The 22879-nt window shown below is 51.6% G+C and overlaps 1 protein-coding gene across 2 annotated transcripts in view; it reads left to right on the top strand.

Moving 5' to 3' along the window:
* The window catches only part of SMOC2 (SPARC related modular calcium binding 2), a 154004-nt gene that overhangs the window by 43385 nt on the left and 87740 nt on the right, over positions 1–22879 (top strand). For both annotated transcript variants that reach the window (XM_065930971.1, XM_065930970.1), the window contains exons 2-4: positions 4084–4255; positions 14039–14145; positions 15144–15243. In XM_065930971.1, coding sequence (XP_065787043.1) covers positions 4084–4255; positions 14039–14145; positions 15144–15243 — 379 coding nt within the window. The remainder of the gene's footprint in view (positions 1–4083; positions 4256–14038; positions 14146–15143; positions 15244–22879) is intronic.

Here is a 22879-nt window from a genome sequence, read left to right as displayed (position 1 = left end):
CATTATTTAGAAAGTTCTTGCTTTGGGGAATCTTCCAGCTGCATGATTATGTAATTCAGAGATGTTTTTCTTAATTTAACCCGTGCCATGTGTTATCTCATACAAATGGCATCTTCCATCAATATATCAATATTGTATGGGAAAAAATTTGTCCGTATTAAGAGTTTAATCCGTTTCTAAAATGGTTTCACTTTGTTCCCATTTTTCCTCTGGTTTAAAGCCATTCATTTATTAAGCAGAATATGGATCATGGCTTTAATCTGTGTACACTTGACCTACTTTTTCTAATGCCGCAGCCCCTTGACCTGCAGGCAGATATGCACGTGCAGCCCCTTAGTGGCCCCCCCAACACGTGCCGACTGCACTGCGTCCTGAACGGAAGAGAGACGGGCCCGGGACCCTGAGTCGTTGCTGCCAGAGCGGTGCTGAAGGTGTAACAGAGTCCCTCTAAACTGGACAAAGTGCCTTTTATCGGAGCTAGTGTGAAGACCCTCAACCACGTCCGTTAGTGAACACTAAATTCTTTAGAAGGGGAATATTTTATTTTCCTCTCTGGGCTTTGTTTAGTAAAGAATCCAGCTCCTTGAAAAGGTCACGTTCCTCTGTGCACTGACTCTCCTGGAATTTAACTGCTGGTAAAACGGGGGAGGGGGAGAAATGGGGAGAAAGTATGAGTTCTCTCATTTATGAGAAAGAACAGGTCTATTGTTTGTTCCACACCATTAAATTACCAAGAATTACAGTCAAATCCCAAAGGCCTGAAAGCTCGACTTTTTCAAAAATGAGAAGAGAGAGGCTGTTGCCCTCCATTTAGAGGGAATGGTAATTACGGTGTCTTCCCTAAGCCATCTGCATTTCCTCGTCTTATGGTTTCAGGAAATACAAATAGAGCACCTCTTATACGTAAAAATTAGCAGGATTTAGGTTATTCCCTGTTTTCATCTGAAATTGAAGGGCGCTCCTTCTGGGCGGGCTCCCGTGTGGGCCTGGCCTGGGAGGGTCCCGGGATGTTTCACCGTCAGCTTTGCTCCTCTGTGGCCCCTCTCCCAGTCTCTCTTGCTCTTGCACAAAACTGCTCTGGTCCCAGCCAGCTGTGAGTCATAGCAGCAAGTCTGTGAAAACTAGATGCTTGTGAGGAGCGGAATGAGGCAGCTTTGAAAGACAAGCAGCATTTCATGCGACGGGATCCTTCACGTGGAGGTCCTGTCTCCAGGACTGAACAGAGAGAGTGAAAAGAAAAAGAGGTTGAAATTCCGCAGTGACAGAATTCATTCAGCGTGCTTCTGTGCTTTTTTTCTGTTCAGTCGTGTCTGACTCTCTTTGACCCCATGGACTGCAGCACGCCAGGCCCTCCTTTCCCTCACCATCTCTCAGAGTTTGCCCAAGTTCATGTCCATTGGGTCAGTGATGCCATCCAACCATCTCATCCTCTGTCATCTCTTCTGCTCCTGCCTTCAATCTTTCCCAGTATCAGGGTCTTATCCAATGAGTCAGTTCTTCACATCAGGTGGCCAAGTATTGGAGTTTCAGCTTCAGCATCAGTCCTTCCAATCAGTCCTTCAGCATCAGTCCTTCAGCATCAGTCCTTCCAATGAATATTCAGGACTGATTTCCTTTAGTTGGATCTCCTTGCAGTCCAAAGGACTCTTAAGAGTCTTCTCTAGCATCATAGTTTGAAAGCATCAATTCTTTAGCACTGAGCCTTCTTTATGGTCCATCTCTCACATCCATACATGACTACTGGAAAAACCATAGCTTTAACTAGATAGACCTTTGTCATTAAAGTGATGTCTCTGCTTTTTAAAATGCTATCTAGGTTTGTCATAGCTTCCTTCCAAGGAGCAAGTATCTTTTAATTTCATGGCTGCAGTCACTGTCCACAGTGATTTTGGAGCCCAAAGAAAATAAGGTCTGTCACTGTATCCATTGTTTCCCCACCTATTTGCCATAAAATGAGGGGACTGGATGCCACTATCTTCATTTTTTGAATGTTGAGTTTCAAACCAGCTTTTTAATTCTCCTCTTTCACTTTCATCAAGAGGCTCTTTAGTTCTTCACTTTCTGCCATAAGGGTGGTGTCATCTGCATATCTGAGGCTATTGATATTTCTCCTGGCAATCTTGATTCCAGCTTGTGATTCATCCAGCCTAGCTTTTCACTTGAGGTACTCTGCATATAAATTAAATAAGCAGGGTGATAGTATACAGCCTTGATGTACTCCTTTCCCAATTTAGAGCCAGTCTATTGTTCCATGTCTGGTTCTAACTGTTGCTTCTTGACCAGCATAAAGGTTTCTCAGGAGGCAGGTAAGGTGGTCTGCTATTCCCACTTCTTTCAGAATTTTCCACAGTTTGTTGTGATCCACACAGAAATCTTCTGTAGTTGCTGTATTTAAGGAAAATAACTTTTTGTGTGTGCAAAATCTTGGAAAGGCAATGATCTCTTTTCACTTGCCTCTTGGTTAAAATAAGCACAGATCATTTCAACAAGTGACCTTATTCACAGGAAACATTAGAGCAGAGTAAGTCTGCCCCTCTCACCCCTGGAGCCCCACTGGACAAAGCCGTGATGCTCCGATGCTGAGCACGGCCTGGTGGCTGGAGCCTTCATCCAGAAACCGTGCAAACGGCCCCTCATCAGCTCCCAGAGGTTCAGGTAGAGAAGTGGCAGCCCGCCGGCTCCCAGCCACAGTGCCCTGGCTGCCCTTCTTCCCAGGACCCCACCTGGACCCCAGGAGGGATGTGGTTCCCTGGGGAAGCTGACCCCCAAACCCGGGGCCCTTCCTTCCCCCTGATTTCACCTCAGCTTCGGCATCGGTTGGTCTTCACGTGTCACCAAGCAGGACACTCGGAGATGAAAGGGGCGAGTTTGGGTATCTATCTTCTCAAGGGATGAGGCGCCCTGAGTTTGAGACTTTTCTCTCTGTTTCTTCCTGACGAGAAAGCAGGCCGATGAGGTTTTGCTGAGCTTCTGCTGAGTTGAGCTTCTGAGCTGAGCTTCTGCTGAACTGCGTTCCCACTTCCCTCCGGCTCCGACTTGACCCGGGGAGGGGTTGCCGTGAGCAGAGCCGAGTATTACGGGGCAAACCTGCTGGATCAACCGCTCAAGCGGCCGCAGCGCCCAGGGCTCCGCCCGCACCGTGGAGTGTGGAGAAGTGCCGCATCTCAGCGGGGCCTTCTTTCCTCTAAGGGCTCAGTGGTGCTCCGTTAGTCAGAGCCGAGGTCTGAGCGGGGCAGGCGATGCTCCAGTCACCACGTCCTCTAACCCAAAGCAGCGTTGGGGTCGCCTTCATGCTTGTTGTGTCTGGGGTGAGGAGGACTAGGCAGGACTGGGGTGGGGGCGTGTGGGGGGTTGGGAAGTTGAGGGGGCAGGGGACACCATCCACTGTGTGGGGGCGGGTGTGGGAGGCTGGCGGCCAGACCTGAGCCCCTCTGGGAGACCCCGAGCCCTGAAGCTCTGTGTCCAGGTCATCAGAGGAGCCAAGGCATGGATAGGGACCCGGGAGGGGCCCCCGGGCAGCGGCTCTGTGCCTGCAGCGACCTGCAGCCCTGGGTCCTCCAGAGAGCCCCCAGGGCCCCGTGGAGCCAGGACACTTTCTCAGAAACTGACCTTCCACACGAAGCGGTGCCTGGGTGTGGATGAGATTGCGTGGCGCTTTCCAGCAGGGAGAGCCTCCCCCCCCTCCCAATTCCAGAAAGACAGGGGGCTCCAGACTCATGTGACTTCCAAGCTGATGGCAAAACGTAGTGAATGGAGGGGTCAACCAGGCGCTGAATTCACAGACTCAAAGAAAAGCATCGCTATTCAGACAGTTAGAGGTAAACAGAACACGTGTGTCCCAGGGCAGAGCTGGACGGTGTCCCAGGCCAGTGGTGGAGCGTTCAGAGGTTCAGCCACTGGATGTTGAGCAGAGCAGGGAATGACCAGTTACCTGGATGTCTGAGACCCCGGAGGTCAGAGGCTTCCGGGCTTCCCGCCGTGTTTCTGGGACACTCCCTCAACACCAAGTGGCCTAGATAGCCTCCTGCTTTCCCCAGAACACTCCTTGAGACGTCTGGCTTCTTTTCTCTTTTCTCCTCCAAGTTTTTGAGAGTTGACCAAGACAAGGACAAAGACTGCAGCTTGGACTGCGGGGGCTCCGCCCAGAAGCCACTGTGCGCCTCAGACGGGAGGACCTTCCTATCCCGCTGCGAGTTTCAACGCGCCAAGTGCAAAGACCCCCAGCTAGAAATTGCTTATCGAGGCAACTGCAAAGGTAAGTTTCCTTCCATCACTTGTTCGAGAGCCAAGCCCTGAAATGCACGTTTATATGCTTTGTCTTCACCTGGCCAAGTTTTCCTGTGCAAAAAGTCAGGGGTTTCTGCTCGTGAATCTTTATCAGGGCGTGTAGCGGTGAGAGTTGTTTTTGAATCACTATGTTCTTGTTGAATGTTCTTTTTTTCTTAGAATGTTTTATGACATCACACATCACAACACAAATTCATCCAGGTTTCACAGAATGTTTCCAGAGTCTCCTAAAATTATTCTTTCTTGCCCCCGTTTTTTAAAGTGGTTCTTTCAACCCTTTCTTGTTTCACTGTCTAACATGTGGGGCGTGTATAATAGCACCTGTGCTGTTTTCAGGGATTTTTTTTTTCTTCTTTGTTGGCACTGATTTTACACTTGTAATTTTCAGTTTTCCTGATTTAAGAAGCGGATTTGGAGCTAACAAGCAGGCTTAGAGCAAAACATTGAAACGTTTCCCGCGTTAATGAAAGGTTTGACTCAGCAAAACACGTTTCAAACACAAATAGAGTCGTTTTCAGAAAGAGATTTGACTTTCTTTTTCTTATTATCTAGGAGAAAAGACCACACAGGCTAAAACCCGCGTGAGACCACGTCCTGCGGTGTCTAGCTCTTAGCTCCACAACTGCTCAAATGAAGGGAAGCCGCTGCCTCGGCCCGCACTCGGCCAGGCTCCGAGTGAGCGGCCGCTCCTTTCACAGGGCCACCCGGCCTGGGGCCAGGCCCGACTCACTTCTCGCCGTGACAGAGACGGAGCTGCCTGTTCCCCGGGCCTGGGTGCCGCTCCTGCTGGCACCTCATGGGGCCCTCTGCCCGCGGGCGTGGGGCAGCCCAGCACCCAGCTTCCTCCTGGCGTTCGATTAGTATGCCCTAAACTCGTCACTCTGTGAGGAACGTGGAGCTAACTTTATGCCTTGATGGCCGTCACACAGCTCATGTGTCCGCGCTGAGAAATGGGAAGTGACCCAAGAGTAGACTCAAGTGTCAGGGGATCCCCCCTGCAGAGAAGCTTCTAGAAGCAGTGGCCTGTGCTGGCTTAGCTCGTGAGGACAGGTGCTGTGGCGTGAGGTTTGAGTTTTATGTTCCTCTTTGGTGCCCTGTTCCTTTAGACACCCCATCAGATATCCTCTTGGAGACAACTCCTGTCAGACCCTCAGCTGGAGGACCGTGAGAAAGCTGCCACATTAAACCTCTGTGTTGGCCGTGGTCTCCATGGGCATCTGAGAGGCATTAATCACACTGAGGCCAGAGGCCCATCTGTCCGTCTGTCTGTCTGGGTCCGTCTGTCAGGGTGGACTCTCCCAAACTTCGCACCTGGAGCTCGGCAGGGTCCACCTTGCATCGTTTTTGGACAGGAGGCCATGTTGGCATTAAACACAGATGGCCTTTCAGTAACGTCATTTTTAGCTCTCTTGTGTTTGGATCCAGCCTAACTTTTCTGGATAACTCCTTGGTTGGAATTCTCACACCTCACTGAAGAAATTTCATGCCGTAATTTATGACAAAAAATGAGATAAGGGAGAAGAAGGTTAAAAACTACTGCTGTGATTGCAGCCATGAAGTTGAAAGAAGCTTGCTCCTTGGAAGGAAAGCTATGACAAACCTAGACAGCGTATTAAAAAGCAGACATCACTTTGTTGACAAAGGCCCATATAGTCAAAGGTATGCTTTTTCCAGTGGTCACGTATGGATGTGAGAGTTGGACCATAAAGAAGCCTGAGCGCTGAAGAATTGATGCTTTTGAACTGTGTTGTTGGAGAAGACTCTTGAGAGTCCCTTGGACTGCAAGGTCAAACCAGTCAATCTTAAAGGAAATCAACCCTGGATGTTCATTGGAAAGACTGTTGCTGAAGCTCCCATTCTTTGGCCACCTGATGAGAAGAGCTGACTTGCTGGAAAAGACCCTGATGCTGGGAAAGATTGAAGGCAGGAGGAGAAGGGGCAGCAGAGGATGTGATGATTAGATAACATCTTTGATTCAGTGGACATGAATTTGGGCAAACTCTGGGAGACAGTGAAGGACAGGGAAGCCTCGCGTGCTGCAGTCCATGGGGTCTCAAAGAATTGGACATGACTTAGCGACTGAACAACAATGAAGGTAAAAACAGAACTTGTCTCCTTAAATCAAGTTTAATTCAAATCAAAAGGATTAAAATAAAGAGAATGTGAAGATACCTATAAACTTCAAGATCAAGTTCATTTGGTGCTTCAGCGACGGGGGGTAGCAAATATATGCAGTTACTTTAAAGAGACGCTGTTAGTTGTCCAGCACAGTTGGACAAACGGGCTTTATTGTATTGACATTGTAGACCTGGGGGGCAGGCCTGGGGCTCTGAGGCGTCTGCTCTCAGCCCCCGTCTCTGGGTCTGGCGATCTGAATCTGGTCCGCAGGGGGCCACAGAGAAGGGGTTTCCACTTTTCCTGCATAATCAGCCTTTCCCTGGAGCTGGGCTAGGAGCGGGAGCCAGACCTCCCCAGATGGGATGGGCCCCCTCCTACCGGCTGGCTTGCCTCTCAGGTCGCTTCCCCGTCCTGTCGCCTGAAGTCCAGCGTCTAACACCCCCAGCCTGCCCCAGGCCACATGGTGAGGGTTCAGTGTGAATAGGAGGGGCCTGGTGCTGGTGGGCGGGATGGGCATCCTGATGGCAGCGGGCTCTGCCCAGGAGCGCTGGCCAGACTCCACACCAGCCCAGCTCAGGCGCGTTCCGCTCTGACGTTGAGAGGTGGAGAAGCAGGCCGAAAGGTCCTTCCACCGCAAGGAATGCAAAGACCCATCCGCGTTTGCCCTAAATTGTTCCTGGTGTTGAAATTGGCTGGTGAATCAAGTATCACATTGGTGAGTGTGAAGCTGCGAGTTCTGAAGACATTTCCACGTATGTGATGGGTGACAGCTTCATGGGCCAGTCTCTTTCAGATGTTCTAGTTTGGAAACAATTGAAATATTTCAGTATTTGGTTAAGTTGGAGGAAAATGTTTTTTGCATTTCTTATTATGCTCTCCTGACCTTGCACAGAAGTGCGGTGGTTTACACAAATAGGTTTTTCTCATATTTTCTTTGAAATTTGTGGAGTTTCAATTTTTAGAACCCAGCAAACTCATTAATGTTTTTCTTTTGATCTAAGACCATTGGGACTGCCTTTCTTTTCAAGCAAATCTCTGGCATTAAATTTAAAAAACAGAAGAAAGAAGAAAAAGAAAAGTCAAATGCCAGGAGATCTTGGAATTATTCTGAGATTTCTGGAAACAGTCATAAAGGATTCTGACAAAAGCAGCTCCCTGGAGATTCTAAGACCCAGGTCTTTTGAGTGACGGATGTGTAAGAAGAAGACTGCCGCAAAGCGGTGCCTGGGATTTCTCCTCCTTCTTCACTGCCCGCATCTCACAGTGGTCGTCGCAGAGTGACCGCTGCCCGTGTTGGGGTCTCCGCGGGCGTGAGTGTCATCAGCACATGAGCACAGAGGTCTGCAGAGTTGTGTGGATGGACCCCATCACAGTTGGGATGACTTCCGGACCCCTCACTCTCTCCCTGTGAAAAGCTGAGTGATACATACCTGGGCGTTCACTCTGGCCGAATAGTGACCATCAGCCTAGAAGACTTGGGGTTGCTTATGGGCCCTTTGTCCCAGCCGGGCTGCTATGATGAGTGTCACCTCAGTGTGCTCAGGCCAGGCCGGGCCCTGGGTCCACGGGACCACCTGCATTCACCCACATGACCCGGGCCACTTGTGGGGGACGCCCTGCCAGCCTGGGCAGGCTGTGGACTCTGCTGGTCCTGCAGGGAGAGCTCAGGCTGCAGCTCTGTTTCTGGACATTCCATGAAAGGCATGACGCATGCATATGGTCAGCGGGGCTGTCGCCCCTGAAAGCACTGAGGATTTTCAGCGGATTTCTGCGAGGCCCGAGAGCGCCCGTCAGCCTCTCTCGGTGCTGAGGGCTCGGTAGCACCCTCTCTGAAGTGCTCTGTGCGCTTTTACTGTAATTTTATTAAAACGCAGGATGTAAAGCCTGAGGGCGGTGTAGGCACGCAGCCCAGCAGGACTGGCGTGGCCCCGCCTGCCTCCCTCCCCTCCCCGGTCCAGGGCAGGAGCCACTGTGGGTCTCCACATGGGCAGGGATAGGGCTGGGGGGCGAGGTTCTGGCCTCTGCACCCCCTGAGCTCCCAGAGGTCAGAGAACCACGCAACCAGGACGAAGAGGCCAGGCTGGAGAGCTGCAGCTGACTTCTCGTCTCTGAAGCAGAGGGTTGGCTCAGGCAAACATGGGGAAGTCTATCTCTCTGAAGGCTTTCCTGATCATGGGCGTGTGGTGGTCAGCAGCCCTCGCTTGTATTTGGAGAGCTAAGAAACGGGCTGGAAGCTGCGTCACCGGCCGCTTGCCCAGGCTTCAGATGAGCTGCCCGGGAGTCAGGTAGGGTCTCTGAAGTTCCGTCTACTCCCAGGGAGGCTCTGTTACCCGGCGACACTGCCCAGGACCAGGGTGCAGCTTGGTTGCTGTAAGTGTGTTCAAGCTGGTTTTAGAAAAGGCAGAGAAACCAGAGATCAAATTGCCAACATCGGCTGGATCATCGAAAAAGCAAGAGAGTTCCAGAAGAACATCTATTTCTGCTTTATTGACTATGCCAAAGCCTTTGACTGTGTGGATCACAATAAACTGTGGAAAATTCTGAAAGAGATGGGAATACCAGATCACCTGACCTGCCTCTTGAGAAATCTGTATGCAGGTCAAGAAGCAACAGTTAGAACTGGACATGGAACAACAGACTTGTTCCATATAGGAAAAGGAGTACGTCAACGCTGTATATTGTCACCCTGCTTATTTAACTTATATGCAGAGTACATCATGAGAAACGCTGGGCAGGAGGAAACACAAGCTGGAATCAAGATTGCCAGGAGAAATATCAATAACCTCAGATATGCAGATGACACCACCCTTATGGTAGAAAGCAAAGAAAAACTAAATAGCCTCTTGATGAAAGTGAAGGAGGAGAGTGAAAAAGTTAGGTTAAAACTCAACATTCAGAAAACTAAGATCATGGCATCCGGTCCCATCACATCATGGCAAATAGATGGGGAAACAGTGGAAACAGTGGCTGATTTTATTTTGGGGGGGCTCCAGAATCACTGCAGATGGTGACTACAGTCATGAAATGAAAAGACGCTTGCTCCTTGGAAGAAAAGTTATGACCAACCTAGGCAGCATATTAAAAAGCAGAGACATTACTTTGCCAACAAAGGTCCATCTAGTCAAAGTTATGGTTTTCCCAGTGGTCAGGTATGGATGTGAGAGTTGGACTGTGAAGAAAGCTGAGTGCTGAAGAATTGATGCTTTTGAACTGTGGTGTTGGAGAAGACTCTTAAGAGTCCCTTGGACTGCAAGGAGATTCACCCAGTCCATCCTAAAGGAGATCAGTTCTGGGTGTTCATTGGAAGGACTGATGCTGAAGCTGAAACTCCAATCCTTTGCCCACCTGATGCAAAGAGCTGACTCATTGGAAAAGACCCTGATGCTGGGAAAGACTGAGGGCAGGAGGAGAAGGGGATGACAGAGGATGAGATGGTTGGATGGCATCACTGACTCAATGGACATGAGTTTGAGTGAGCTCCGGGAGTTGGTGATGGACAGCGAGGCCTGGCGTGCTGAAGTCCATGGGGTTGCAAAGAGTTGGACGTGACTGAGCGACTGAACTGAACTGAAGCCAGTGTTGACCTGCCAGCATTTTCTTCAGCAGAAAGAGCCTTCCATGGGGGAGTCTGCAGGCGTGTGAGGTGTGTGCCTGTGTGCCCAGGTTCACATACATGTGTGTAGTGGGCGTGCACCTCCGTGTGGGGAGCTTGCATGTGTGTCCTGTAGGAACACATGTACGTGTGTGTGTGCATGTGTGTGTGTGTGTGTCTCCTCTGCCAGGTCCTTTTGGCTAGGCCTGTGTCCTTGCTTCCTGACACGTCTCATCAGACTCTGCACCTACAGGCAGGCTCTGAGATGCCTGTTACACGTGTGGTTCCAGGACGGTTTAATCATGCTAGCGCTTGTCCCTTGCAGAAACCCTCCCCAGGCTTGTTGGCCTTAACCTTCCACGGTGTTCTCCCAGCTCTGATGTTAGACGCACCCTCTTGATGAAAGCAGACACAAGAGGTGGGGCCGTTGCTCTCATGTTCAAACCAGGATCAGAAATACAACAGAACTTTGTGAAATATTGTGAAAAAAAGAAAACCTTCCCTGTTTGCTTTAGCAACACCTGTGTCCTCCAAGAGTTCTTCGGGGGAGCTGGGCGGGCACAGCGCGGCCTCAGCCGTCCCCTTCCTGCAAAGGTCAAGGCCAAACTTCACACAAAAGGACCCAGAGGCCACTTTCACGGGGAGCTGGCGTGATGCACGGATGGTCACGGTGGTCAGCCATCACAGAGCCGGTTCTGATCGGTTGTTTCCTGGATAAGCATTGTCAGAAACGTCTGAACACTTTCATATGTTTGTGCTGTAGTTTGCACTTTATCTTGGCCACCCCAATTATGCACCCTGGGTTCTGCTATCTAATTTGTTTCTGTCTTTGTCCGTTTACAATGATAATAAGTATTTAAAACAGACACTCAGCCCCTTTCTCCTCGACTCCGAGCCGCGCCCTCTGGTCGAGGGGTGGCGTGAGCGCCTGCTTCAGTGTTGCCCGCTGGCCGGCGGCAGGTGGGCAGACGAGGAGCCTCCGCGGCGTCCAGCTGGTCCTGTGCCGCAGCCCGGCGCTCCGCATCATTTATGCAAAGAACGCCGCGGCAGAGTTCTCAGTTTCTCTGAGTCTGGCCTTCAAAATGACAGGTTGGTAAAGTACTACAACTTTTGAAATACAAGATCTGCTTCATTCGCTGCCAATAAAGTAAGAAGCCAGTAACCCTCGGGCTAGCATTCTGCGGCTGCTACCAACAGTGAGCTGGCTTCCTCGTCGGCCTTGTTTGTTCCGACCCCGGCCTGGTCCGTGCAGGCCCCGTGCTGGCCACGGGGGCCCAGCGGAGAGAACTCTGTGTCCCCAGAAGGTTGACCCCCCCATGCTCAAAACCACCACACGTAGTCACCCTGCTAGGTCCAGAGTCAGCAGGTCTGTTGACCAGAAAATTACTCAGTGTAGCCTCTCCATAGATTTCATAGATGGACTGTAAGTAATTCCATATCCCCTTGAGTTTCTTCCTCAGTAAGGAGCTGGCTGGGGGCCTCTCTCTGGGGTGAGGACTCACCTAGGAAGAGTTAAAGGGAACACGATCCCCTTTCTTCAGGGTCATGTTTCAGCATCGTCCTGTGTGTGTGATGGATAGGGACCCCCCAAGAAGAGCACTGAGGCTCGGGGCAGTCCAGCTCAGGGCTGCCTGTAAACGTCTCATTCTGGCCAAGCCTCCTTGGGTCCTTGTGACTGTTCTCCAAAATTCTTCTGCATGAAACGGGCAGCAAATTTGTCTCTTCCCATAATCGCTTAATCTGATCTTGAGTGATTTTAGCAAAGTAGGAAATGATTTGCTTCCTGTTCAAAGGACAGCATCATTAGAAATGACCGCTATAAAACGTGGCTGTTTATTTCTGGCTTAGAGCAAGTGCCGCATCTCTGTGACCAGTGTACCCTGACGCATAGACACGCTTGTGGTCCCCTTGGAAAAGGAATCTCTGTTACCTTGCAACTGAGAGAAGGCGGTGAGCAAAATGAGACAACACACACCACGGAGTTGGCCCCACACTTCAGTAGGATAGAAGCACTGGGCTGCTGTTGAGACCCTTCTCAAGAGAGCAACCGCTGCGCCTGCCTTAGATGTCCGGGATGCGGCGGGGCGGGCAGGTGGTCCGGGCAAGGGGCGCCCTGGTTTGGTGGGCAGATCGAGGCTTGCTCTCGGGGATGGGCCCTGCATTTCCTGCTGCACAGTCCTGGCTCCCCATGCCTGGGCCGTCGGCCATGTGCTGGCATAAACCGGAACTTAACGCTCTGTCCACGTGAGAGGTTTGAGAACTCCCCGATCAGTGGCAAACACACAAGCTTTCGAAGCTGGCATCGGAGACCGGAGGGTTCTTTGGTCGATGTATGTGTTTTTGCTGTGGTCCGCGAGAGTTCAGCTGTTGGGAGTAATCTGTAACTTGTCTGGACCCTCGTGGAGAGCTTGCAGGCTGGGAACGCATATCACTTTTCCTTTTAGACAGTCAAACCACAGGTTATACTAAAAAAATGAGGACAGAAGTCCAGCACAGCAGTGTTTTCTCCTCAGCAAAAACATAGGCTGCATTAAAACCACATGTTGCTGAGTGCTGGCAAGAATGCAGATCACGACATGAGGCCTGAGCCCGCATGGATGCGCCCCCCAGCGCACAGGCCCATTTTGCCGGGGGGCGCCCCGGCGGCGCTTGCTCGGGGTCCTAGATGAGGGCCCCCAGCGGCAGCATCTGTGCCCAGACCCGGCACCGCGGGGCAGGAGCCTGAGCCCCGAGCTGGGGCCCAGACGGCGTCTCGTTGTAGCCAGGAGATTTCACTCCCAGGCAAGCGGAGAGTCACCCGCTAAAAATGCTGGGCGGTGGACACGTTTGAAGCAGTATCTCAGCGTCCAGAGGGCCTTGCAGACCTAGACAACTTGTAATTTAAATCTGGAAACACTTAAGAAAAATGGGGAAAGCCATTCTTTTCAACTTGTGAGATTCAAGTGAGTTACGTGGGCTGGCGTAACTCTGGCGTAAGCCCTGTGCGCGGGGTGCGGGCCCCGGGCGGGAGGCCCCGGGGGCGGCCTTCTCCACGGTGGACACAGACTCAGCCAGCCTGCGGTTTTGGGAAGATGGGCCCTTCCTGGGGCTCAGCCCAGCCCCCTGTAACTCGCGCCAGGCTTCCGAGACGAGCGTCAGGGGCGAGCAGGCTCTGGTGCCCAGCTCGGATGGAGCAGGTGAGTGGGTACTGCCTTCCTCACCAAGACCCAGTCCCCACAGCGCGTCTTGGAGGCTGCGTTTCCTGACGCCTGCGTCCGGAGCTGGGCGGGGGCTGCCCAGTCCTTCCCTTTTCTGCTAGTTTATGGGGTCCTGGGGTATCCTCCCAATGCACAGGAGGAACCTCGTGTTTTCTATCCAGCCATCATACTGGATATCTCACTGTGAGTGTGTGGAAGTCTGTGCTCAGTGAGCCAGGAGGCCTGATAAAGATATTTGACCCTTTAATCTGACTTATTGTTTGATTTTCCACTCGAGGTTGGAAGCACAGGAGCTGGTGTCGCTCTGAGATCATAAGAAACTCAGATGCGGAGGAAGAGCCTGTGGGGTGGACAAGGGTGGACGCAGACGGGGCTGGCCCCTGGGCTGCAGCCATGGGCCAGACGGTCTGTGCCCCCGGGGGGCCTGCCCTCCCATGCCCGGGCCAGCGTCCCTGGGCTGATTCTCACCGTAGCTCTCAGACGTGGCCCCCACGTGTCACACGGCCTGGCCGTGCGCTCCGGAGGAGGTCCTTGGGTCCCGGAGTCTTGTCCGTGGCCCGTGGGGGTACCACCCGACTTCCGCTGCCCAGGAAGTAGAGTCTGCTTTTCACCACAGTCAAGCCCGGTGGCTTTTTGGAGCCTCGGCCTCCTGGCTCCCTGGACGGGGAGGACACCCCACTCTTCCCGCTGGGTCTGGCCTCCCCTCGGGGACCCTGGCGCCCTGACAGGTGCCCGCCTGCAGCCGCCCGCCCCGTGAGGCCCCTGCAGCTCAGCCACCCACGTGCTGCCTCTGCTGGGCGTCCCCAGGGGCCTGACCGCCGCTCTGCCCTGTGCCTCCCCACAGACGTGTCCAGGTGCGTGGCCGAGAGGAAGTACACCCAGGAGCAGGCCCGCCGGGAGCTGCAGCAGGTGTTCATCCCGGAGTGCAACGATGACGGCACCTACAGCCAGGTGGGGCCTCCCCGGGGACGGCTCCTCCCTTCCCCCTCAGGGCGCTGGCTCCCTCCTCGGAGCAGGCGCTCCTGTCCTGGGGAGCGGATGGGGTCTCACCGGCCAGCTCATGGCAGAGATCCCAGCCGCAGTGTGATGTCGTTTCTGCAGGGGCACACGCCAGATCCCAGGTCAGGGTCACACGTACCGTCTGCCTTTCCTGGGGTCACCAGGAACAGGTCAATATTATCACTGTCATTTTGTATTAAAGGAAATGAATTCCTGAGATGCCCTGCTGACTGACGTATTAGCTTCTGATAGGAAAAAAAGCAAACAAGCTAGGATCTGCCACGAGCCAGCCAATAGTATAGGCTTCCCTGGGGGCTCAGCTGGTAAAGAATCAGCCCGCAGTGCGGGAGACCTGGGTTCCATCCCTGGGTTGGGAAGATTCCCTGGAGAAGGGAATGGCTATCCACTCCAGTGCTCTGGCCTGTAGAATTCCATGAACTGTACAGTCCATGGGGTCGCAGAGAGTCAGACACGACTGAGCGACTTTCACTCTAGATTTCTTCCAATAATGTGAATTCTGTGCGTTTTTTACAGCAATCTCTTGGCCTTTGGAAGACTCGGGGAGGAGAGGGAGAGACAGACGAGGTTGGAGATGTGGGTGGAGCCCACTCAGGCTGGCTCGGGGGAGGGACAGAGCATCTCACTGGCAGCCAGACATGTCTCCTGTCCCCAGCTCCGCCTCGGGCCGATGGGCAGGCTGGGAGCAGGCGTCCTGGCTGCTCAGGGCCTTGGACCCCCTCTCGTAAGAGGAGGGCTGGTGGGGGCTCAGACACTGAGCAGCCACGGGCCGGCACCTGCAGCGTCCGGGGCAAACACCCCCGGCTCCTTTCCTCCCCCAGATCCAGGTCCAGGGCACCACGGGGCCCCTTGCCAGGTGTCCAGACGCAGCCCTCAGGAAGCCCCGGGCGCCCCCGCAGGCACTGACCGCCCCGTCTGTCCTTCCCCCGCAGGTCCAGTGCCACAGCTACACGGGGTACTGCTGGTGCGTGACGCCCAACGGGAGGCCCGTCAGCGGCACCGCCGTGGCCCACAAGACGCCCCGCTGTCCCGGTAGGTCTAAGGCCCCGTGCGCGGCGAGCCTGCCGCCGCTGCTGCTGGCCCTGTGCTGGCGGTCATACTAACGCCCCGTGTGCGGCGAGCCTGCCGCCGACGCTGCTGGCCCTGTGCTGGCAGTCTTATTAATGTCTGCTTATAACCACAGAGGAAATCAGTTTAGGTGGGATTATGGGGAATATCGGGATACATTTGCGTCACTGGACAAAGCCCAAAATATTATGAGGCCTTTGTTTTCAAGAAAGCTTAAACGAATGGAAGATCTAGTTCTGAACCACCATAGGTTACGGCAATTCGGGACTCGTAATTTTTAGGAGTGGCCGCGAGGACTGTGGTCAACAGCAGAAATGACCAAATGTTTTCGTTGGCTGAAAGAAGCGAGCGTTTCTGGGTTTGTATGTATATGATTGCAAAGAAAAAGCAGATCATTCTTCACAGATCCCTTTCCAGATGGTTTGTTTGTGTTATTTTATTACTCATAAGTGGACTTGATGTACCGAAGGTAATAATACTGGTGGGAGAATAATCTATAAAAGGGCCTGTTTTCCATTAATATTTTACCAAAATGTTATAAATGATTCAGATCATTTTTATTTGAAAATGGTCTGCAGCTTGAGTTTTGATTAATTGGTGACGGAGACCTGTCAGACCATTTCCCAAGACATTTCATGATCTATGTGTCACAACTACACTGGATTAAATTTACTAAGGAAAAGCACATGTTATGTAACAATACAAAACATCTTCCTGAATTTTTACAGACAATATTTAGGCATTTGTACGTAGAGTTTACTTTCAGGCCTCTTTTCTGTTTGAAGAGCAGGCATCTTATAATTAGAAATTCTGCCCACGGTTCAGATGTTTATACCAGGAGCCAAGTCACTGGTCAGGACTCATAACTGCTCCACCATGATGACACACACAATTAACAGTAACACAAAACCTAATATTTCAAGTGACTGGTCATCACTTAAAAGCCAGAGGATGTGCATAATGTGGAATTAAAATATATTTATTTTTAAAACTGTTTTGTCATCCAATACCTAAAAATTGCTGAAAATATGTTTTTAGTGAGCTAACATTTGCACCTAATAATTCTTTTACAAACTCATGGAATAAATGAAAGAGAAAAAAAATTAGCGTAATGAGTTGGCCTCTGTGTCCCTCAGTCTGAAAGATGCTTGCAAATGCTTATTTCATTTCCACCAGGTACCAGCATTTTGAGTCACGTTGAGCCTTATTTTATGAAGGAGAAAGCAGAAGACTTACCTGTTTCTGTGATGTTACTGACACCTTTTGAAAAATTAAGTAGTGTCTGAAAGCCCTTTCTTAGAAAACCATGAGCAAAGTTGGCTGGGTTTCTTATGATTTCCCTTTAATACTTCATTTCTAGAATCAAAACACCCTACTGTTTACTCCCATTGATTTTTCCAACCAGGTAGCAGCCACATTTTACTGTGTAGAAATGTTCCATTTTTTTTCACTGTCCATGTGGATTTTTTGGTTCAAGGGATGGGTATGGAAGTAAGATTCTTCCATTTTGCTTCGAATCTGGTGTTTATTGCGTGGAAAATACCCCGGGGGCAGGGAGGGGGTGTCTCTGAGGTGTGGGTGGGGTAGGCTCCTTGGAGACCTGGTTCCTCCTTGTAGGAGCACCTTCCTTTTCACTTTTGTGACTTGGTTTTACAGCTTGGCCAGAGTTATGAAAAAATTCTATTAATCCCCAGCTGTATGCATGCTTTTCTTCTGCAGAAACGTGGGCGGGGGAAGCAGGTGCCTGTGCTCAGAGCACGTGTGGAGGCCGTGCAGGGGAGTTTTGGGAGCTGGGATTGCACACACACACGCACAGTTTATGAGGGCTTTTGCATGATGCAGCAGGGCTTCCTCCCAACTGGTGATGCCTCCTCGCCAATCACGTGGAAGAATGTGGTGATGGGCGTCACTTAGCTGAGACTGACACCGTGCGTGCCCACTGGTCAGGCTCCATCCGCACACCCCGGGAGCATCCTCGTTCCTCCCCGGCTGACAGCGGCTCTGGTTGGCATGCCTGGCGCGCTCTGTGGAGGGAAGATGTCATTTCTGTCCAGTTTATTATAATCAGGTAAATGCCAGCATTCAACAGTGGTCTTTGGCCCTGGAGTTCATACCACGCTTTAGCATAGAAGCACTTCCTCTAGGAATTTAATGACCAGAAAAAGGCATTAAAGCAGCAGGAAGCACTAGCGGTCGCTGAGAATGCGTGTGTGCGCCACGAACTGGTGCAAACAGATGTGGCGGCAGCCTGTGGGTGGCGGGGAAGGCCCACTCATGGCTGATTGTGGTGGGGCAGAGGGGCCCACTCCTCCCCGAAAGACCTTCAAATCAAGGATTCTTTTATTTCACAGTTGTGTGTCTCTAAGTCATTAATGCAAAGCCCCCAGATTCCTATGAATCAATAAGAAAACTGGAATAATGAGTCAATCTAGCAGAAAAAGTCAGAAGTCTTGAATAGTCAGCATTTGATAAACGAGGAAACCCTAAGGACCATCACTCAGTTGGTAAAGAATCCACCTGCAGTGCGGGAGACCTGGGTTCGATCCCTGGGTGGGAAGATCCCCTGGAGACGGGGAAAGCTACCCACTCCAGTATTCTGACCTAGAAAATTCCATGGACTATGTAGTCCATGGGGTCACAAAGTCAGACACGACTGACCTTCAAAACAAAAAGTACCGGTGAGCAGAGGAAGAGGTGCTTGGGCTCATTAGTATCGACCAGGGAGCTGCTCACCGGCCTCCTGGGAGGCTCTGAATGCAGGGAAGGAGCTACTCCCTCCAGCCACAGTGACTCCTCGTGACCCTGGGACCCCTCACCCACCTTCATAAGCTTCCATCAAGTCGGCTCACTTCCTTGCCTGCTGTCAGTCAGGAGCTGATGGATAATTGCACAGATTTTCAGGAGTGGACGACCAGCCTTGTCTTTCCTTCTGGCTGTGGACTCATGACTGTCAATGCAACTCAAGCTGCAGGAGGCAGAGGGCTTCCCTGGAGAGAAATCAGCCCCTTTGGCCCCTGTGGACACCTGCTTCCTGGGGACGGAGCCGTTCACGGGGTGAGACCCCTGAGGACGTGATCAGAGCTGTCCCTTCAGCGAGTCGTGGTGGTCCTTCCCATGGGTCTTGTCCTTCAGAGAACACTCACTCCACCTCCCTGCCTGGAAGCCCACTCCTCATTTCTTATTGATGACCATCTTCGCGAGCAGCGTTCAGCAAGTGTTTGCTGGGCCAGGCGCCCACCTCTGCTCAGAGCTCTGCTGACACCCCTGTTGGGGGCCTGGGAGTTCTGTGCAGAAGCTGCAGGCACTCAAGGAGGGGATGACTCACCATCCAGAAGAACGAGGCTGGGGGGAGACGTCTACAGGAGGTGGTGGAAAAGAAGGGCGTGTTGGCCGGCACAGGAAAGGGGCAGAACGGTTTCTCTCCCAGTGCTTATCAGCTAGGAGATCAAACCAGTCCCTCCTAAAGGAAATCAACCCTGAATAGTCATTGGAAGGACTGATGCTGAAGCTGAAGTTCCAGTACTTAAAGCTTTGGCCAACTGATGTGAAGAGCTGAGTCACTGGAAAAGACCCTGATGCTGGGAAAGACTGAAGGCAGGAGGAGAAGGGGACAACAGAGGATGAGATGGTTGGATGGCATCACCGACACGATGGACATGAGTTTGAGCAAGCTCCGGGAGATGGTGATGAACAGGGAGGCCTGGCGTGCTGCAGTTTATAGGGTCGTGAAGTGTCGGACGGGCTTCCCTGGTGGCTCAGATGGTAAAGAATCTGCCTGCAGTTCAGGTTCGGTCCCTGGGTCAGCAAGATCCCATGGAGAAGGAAATGACAACCCAGTCCAGTATTCCTGCCTAGAGAAGCCCATGGACAGAGGAGCCTGGCGGGCTACGTTCGTGGGGTCGCAAAGCATCGGACACGACTGAGCGACTGAACAATAACCGCCTGTCCTGTGCTATGTTTGCTCCTGAGTTGGGCGGGGAACATGAGGAGGGCGGAAGGCCTTCCCTTCTTCTGGGCCAGCAGCCGGTGACCCTGAGAGGCATTCAGGACCGAAGGCTGCTCTTTGAGCTGCGTCCAGACGCACCCCCAGCCTCGCCTGGCCTGACAGCAGGTGGTCCTGCTTGAGGCTTGGAGACGGTTCTCCCAGCCCTGCTGGTTAGCCCCTGGGTCTGCAGGACCGGTGCTGGGGGGCGTCACTTGCTCCAGGGATGCTCAGAAAGGTCACGACCACCCCCAGGGAACCCACCGAGTCTTCCTCCATCCTTGGTGCTGCTGCGGGGCTGGGTCTCTGGGTCTCCACGTGGGCACAGCTGACCTGTAGTTACTCTGTAGGAGTTTTCTCTTGTTCTTCCTTCTGAAGGTTTGAAGACACACATTGGTGGGGGCAGGAGATGAGCTTAAAACAAAGGGCTTCTTTCCGAGGGAGGATGTTTGTAGCTTGCTCCTTCTCGATTATTTGGAAATCGCTTCAGGGGTTTTAATCTCATCTTCCTCTGTAACAGCGCACCCGGGCCAAGAGCTTACTCCTGGCAGGAGTACAAAGCAGCTAAAGACGCTGGAAGGTGAGCCTACACGTAGGAGCTCTTCGTGTTACAATAGCCAAAGGATCTCCCCGTGTAGCTCAGCCTGAGGTGTGTGTTTGAAGTAAGCCCCCGCGGGTTGTGGAAGAGACGGGAAGCACCCGTGACGGGGCTGGCGAGTCTGCCTTCCCCACTGCCCACCCCTCTTTAAGCTGAGTCAGTTGTAGGGACAGTATCTCCTGGGAAGTGGAAATCTTGTTCAACAGGCCATGGCCCCGAGGAATGTTTGAGGAGTTTTTCCTTCAAGTGTAGGGTTTTAATGATGGAAAGCCGCCTGTGAGTTTGCCCTGCTCACATGCATGCTGACCGCTGCTTCTCAGACCGGCTTTTGGAAAAAATGTGGCTTCTGGAAGACCCGCTTATAACAGATAACCTTGGAGTAGATTGAATAGCTTTTCTATGTATTATTTACATGAATTGCAGTACAGTCTTTGGGCTTTCCCATCAAGCCTAAAGTTTTGGCCTCTACCTGAAATGGTAGAACTGCATGTTTGTATGAGTATCTTTTTGATTTCCAAAAGTTTTCACTTTATAAAGAGAAGCTGGGTTGTTTTTTTTCTTTTTTTTCATGAATGAATTTCCCTGGCACTAAATTAAGGGCCCTGCCTAGCTAAGGAACTTGAAAGAAACATCCAGAACAATTGAATTCCCCAATATTGAAATCAACAACACAGCTGTGCTTCTGAAGTGTCTCTTTACGAGAATTCAAGTGCACATTAAGTTGCTTGCTGAATGGAAAAGGTTACAGATCAGAGAGAATATTTTTTTTTTCCCTCAAAATGGCTTTTTCTTCAGGCTTAACAATTCTCTTCCTGAAAAATGATAGTTGTCAAAATAAAATATTTCAATAGCTATTGGCAAGGAAATGTGAAAACAAACATCCGTAATAAGAAGTAGAAAATGGACTGGGGGGGGGGCCCGCTTTTCAAGTGGACGAGAGCCCCAGGGGTGGGCGGGCTTTGCTGCCAGCCCCAGTGTACATTTCACTAATGAAGCCATATTTCAGAGAAAAATATACATTATTTTACCTTCCAACACCTACTGTTATGATGATTTTTGAAGTATTAGGAAATTAACGTCCAAGATGAGAAGAAAAATAGCAATTTGATATAGACAACATGAGCTACGCAAAATTTCCGATAAAAGTTCCAGACTGTGGAAATTTCAGAACACTGAAAAAATGTTTTAAAAATTAAGTCAAGCGTTCAAGGGAAAGAGCACAGTGCGTGGCTGTTGTGCCACAGAAGACTGAGAAGCCGGTCTGAGAGTCAGCCTGAGGACCTCCGGCTGAGTGTCTGCCCGGCACCTGCCTGGAGGCAGCTCTGCTGGGGCAACGCGTCGGCCGGGCCACGCCTGCTGCTGGTGCTGGGGGTGTCCATCTGTCTGTCTTTTCCTTTCCAGTTTAGGCTGCTTTTGCCTTATTTATCTACCTGATGGGCAACATTTTGGTATTATTATTTTTCCTCTCTGGAAAAATGTACTTAGTGGTGTCTGATGGTTGGTTTGTATAATAATCTGCTGTATTATTGTATTGAATATTTCAGTATACACTTAATTTGGTGGCTCATTTATCGTCACATCCTTCATTACGTTAAGAGTTCTCTATAAGCTGTCCTCTTCACACTTAGGCCATAAATGGATTTCTTATATTTTTTTAATACTTAAGTAAACTTTATAAGTTAAACTAAAAGTCTTTTAGAATTCACTGGTTCCAGGCTCTATAACTCTATACAAAGAAACAGTGGGTTATCTCTTCCAGAGGTATACCATATCTCTGAATTTAAAAAATATATGTATATTCCTGCTTTTTCTTTTTTTTTTTTACACAAACAGTACTTTTTTAAAAACAGCACCTTTTAAATATCAATGGTCAAATGTTGGAAAGGTTTATGAAACTATTGACCATGAATTACCTTTTCGCAGGAATGATACTAATGCTTGTTTTCCCTGGCCAGTGAAGCATGTAGCATTCAGGCATTAAAGTGGACCCTGATGGAAGCTAAATCAGAAATAATCTCTAATTTTTTTTAACTGTGATCTCCATATTTCCTCTCTCACCATCTTGAGAAGGGCACTCTCAGATGGCGGGCGTCAGGGCACTCAGCTCAGAGCTGAGCGCAGCGTCCCGTTTATCTGAGGCTGTCTCACCGGGAAGCCCAGCTAGTCAAAGGCAGCATCCCCAGGGGAGAGGGAAGACCCGCGATGGGGAGCGCAGCCCCGCAGCCTCTCCCCTTCGGGATGGGCTAGGCCTCCCTCCCGCCCGTCAGCTTCTCAGAGGCTCGCTGTGGGGAAACGGGCCGGCTTCGTTTGCACTCTGCGTCCACAGAAGCGTAGAAACAAGACAACAGGAGACGCTGCGGCAGGTCGAGGGAGCCGCTGGGCCTTGACAGACAAGACCAAGACAAGTTATGGAAACGGGAAGAATCCGTTAATAACAATACTGTTAACACCGACAACTGCAGAGCGCCCAGGCCAAGCCCTTCTCCTCGGAGCTCTGGAACCCAGGTTTCAGTCCACAAAGAGCTGGATGACAGAATTTCTGATCCAGGGGGTCTGGAGCGGAGTCCGAAGTCCTGCCTTCTTGACCAGTTTCCAGGTGAGGACGCTGGTCTCCTGGGCAGCGGGGCGCCTGCCCGAGAGCCCGACCTTGCCGTGACCCGCCCCCAGCCCTGGCCGAGGGACGTAGGGCCTGGCTCGGCTCTCCTCAGGGAGGCCTGGCCGGTCCCCTGGGCCCTGCCGTGGTCCCCCCACCAGGGCGTGACCTGCGCTGAGCAGGAGGGTCGCCCCGAGTCCCTCAGGCGTCTGGGAGGGAAGGTGCACTTCAGGCCAGCAGGTGATGCTGAGAAGGTGGGGGTGGCTGCAGGGGCTCCCCCAGCAGTGGGCAGAGCTCACCCGGGGGCACCGGGTCCCTGGCGCGGGGACGGTGGGCGGTCTGCAGTGTCCTGGCCCAGGAGCCCCTGCGTTGGCCCCAGAGAGGCACGCACCTTTGACCCGGGCTGGCATGCGGGGTGAGCTCCACA

This window comes from Muntiacus reevesi, chromosome 3 (genome assembly GCF_963930625.1).
Source record: "Muntiacus reevesi chromosome 3, mMunRee1.1, whole genome shotgun sequence".
NCBI classification, from domain to species: Eukaryota; Metazoa; Chordata; class Mammalia; order Artiodactyla; family Cervidae; genus Muntiacus; species Muntiacus reevesi.
Note: the sequence above shows the minus strand (reverse complement) of the source record. Positions and strands in the feature narration are given on the sequence as shown.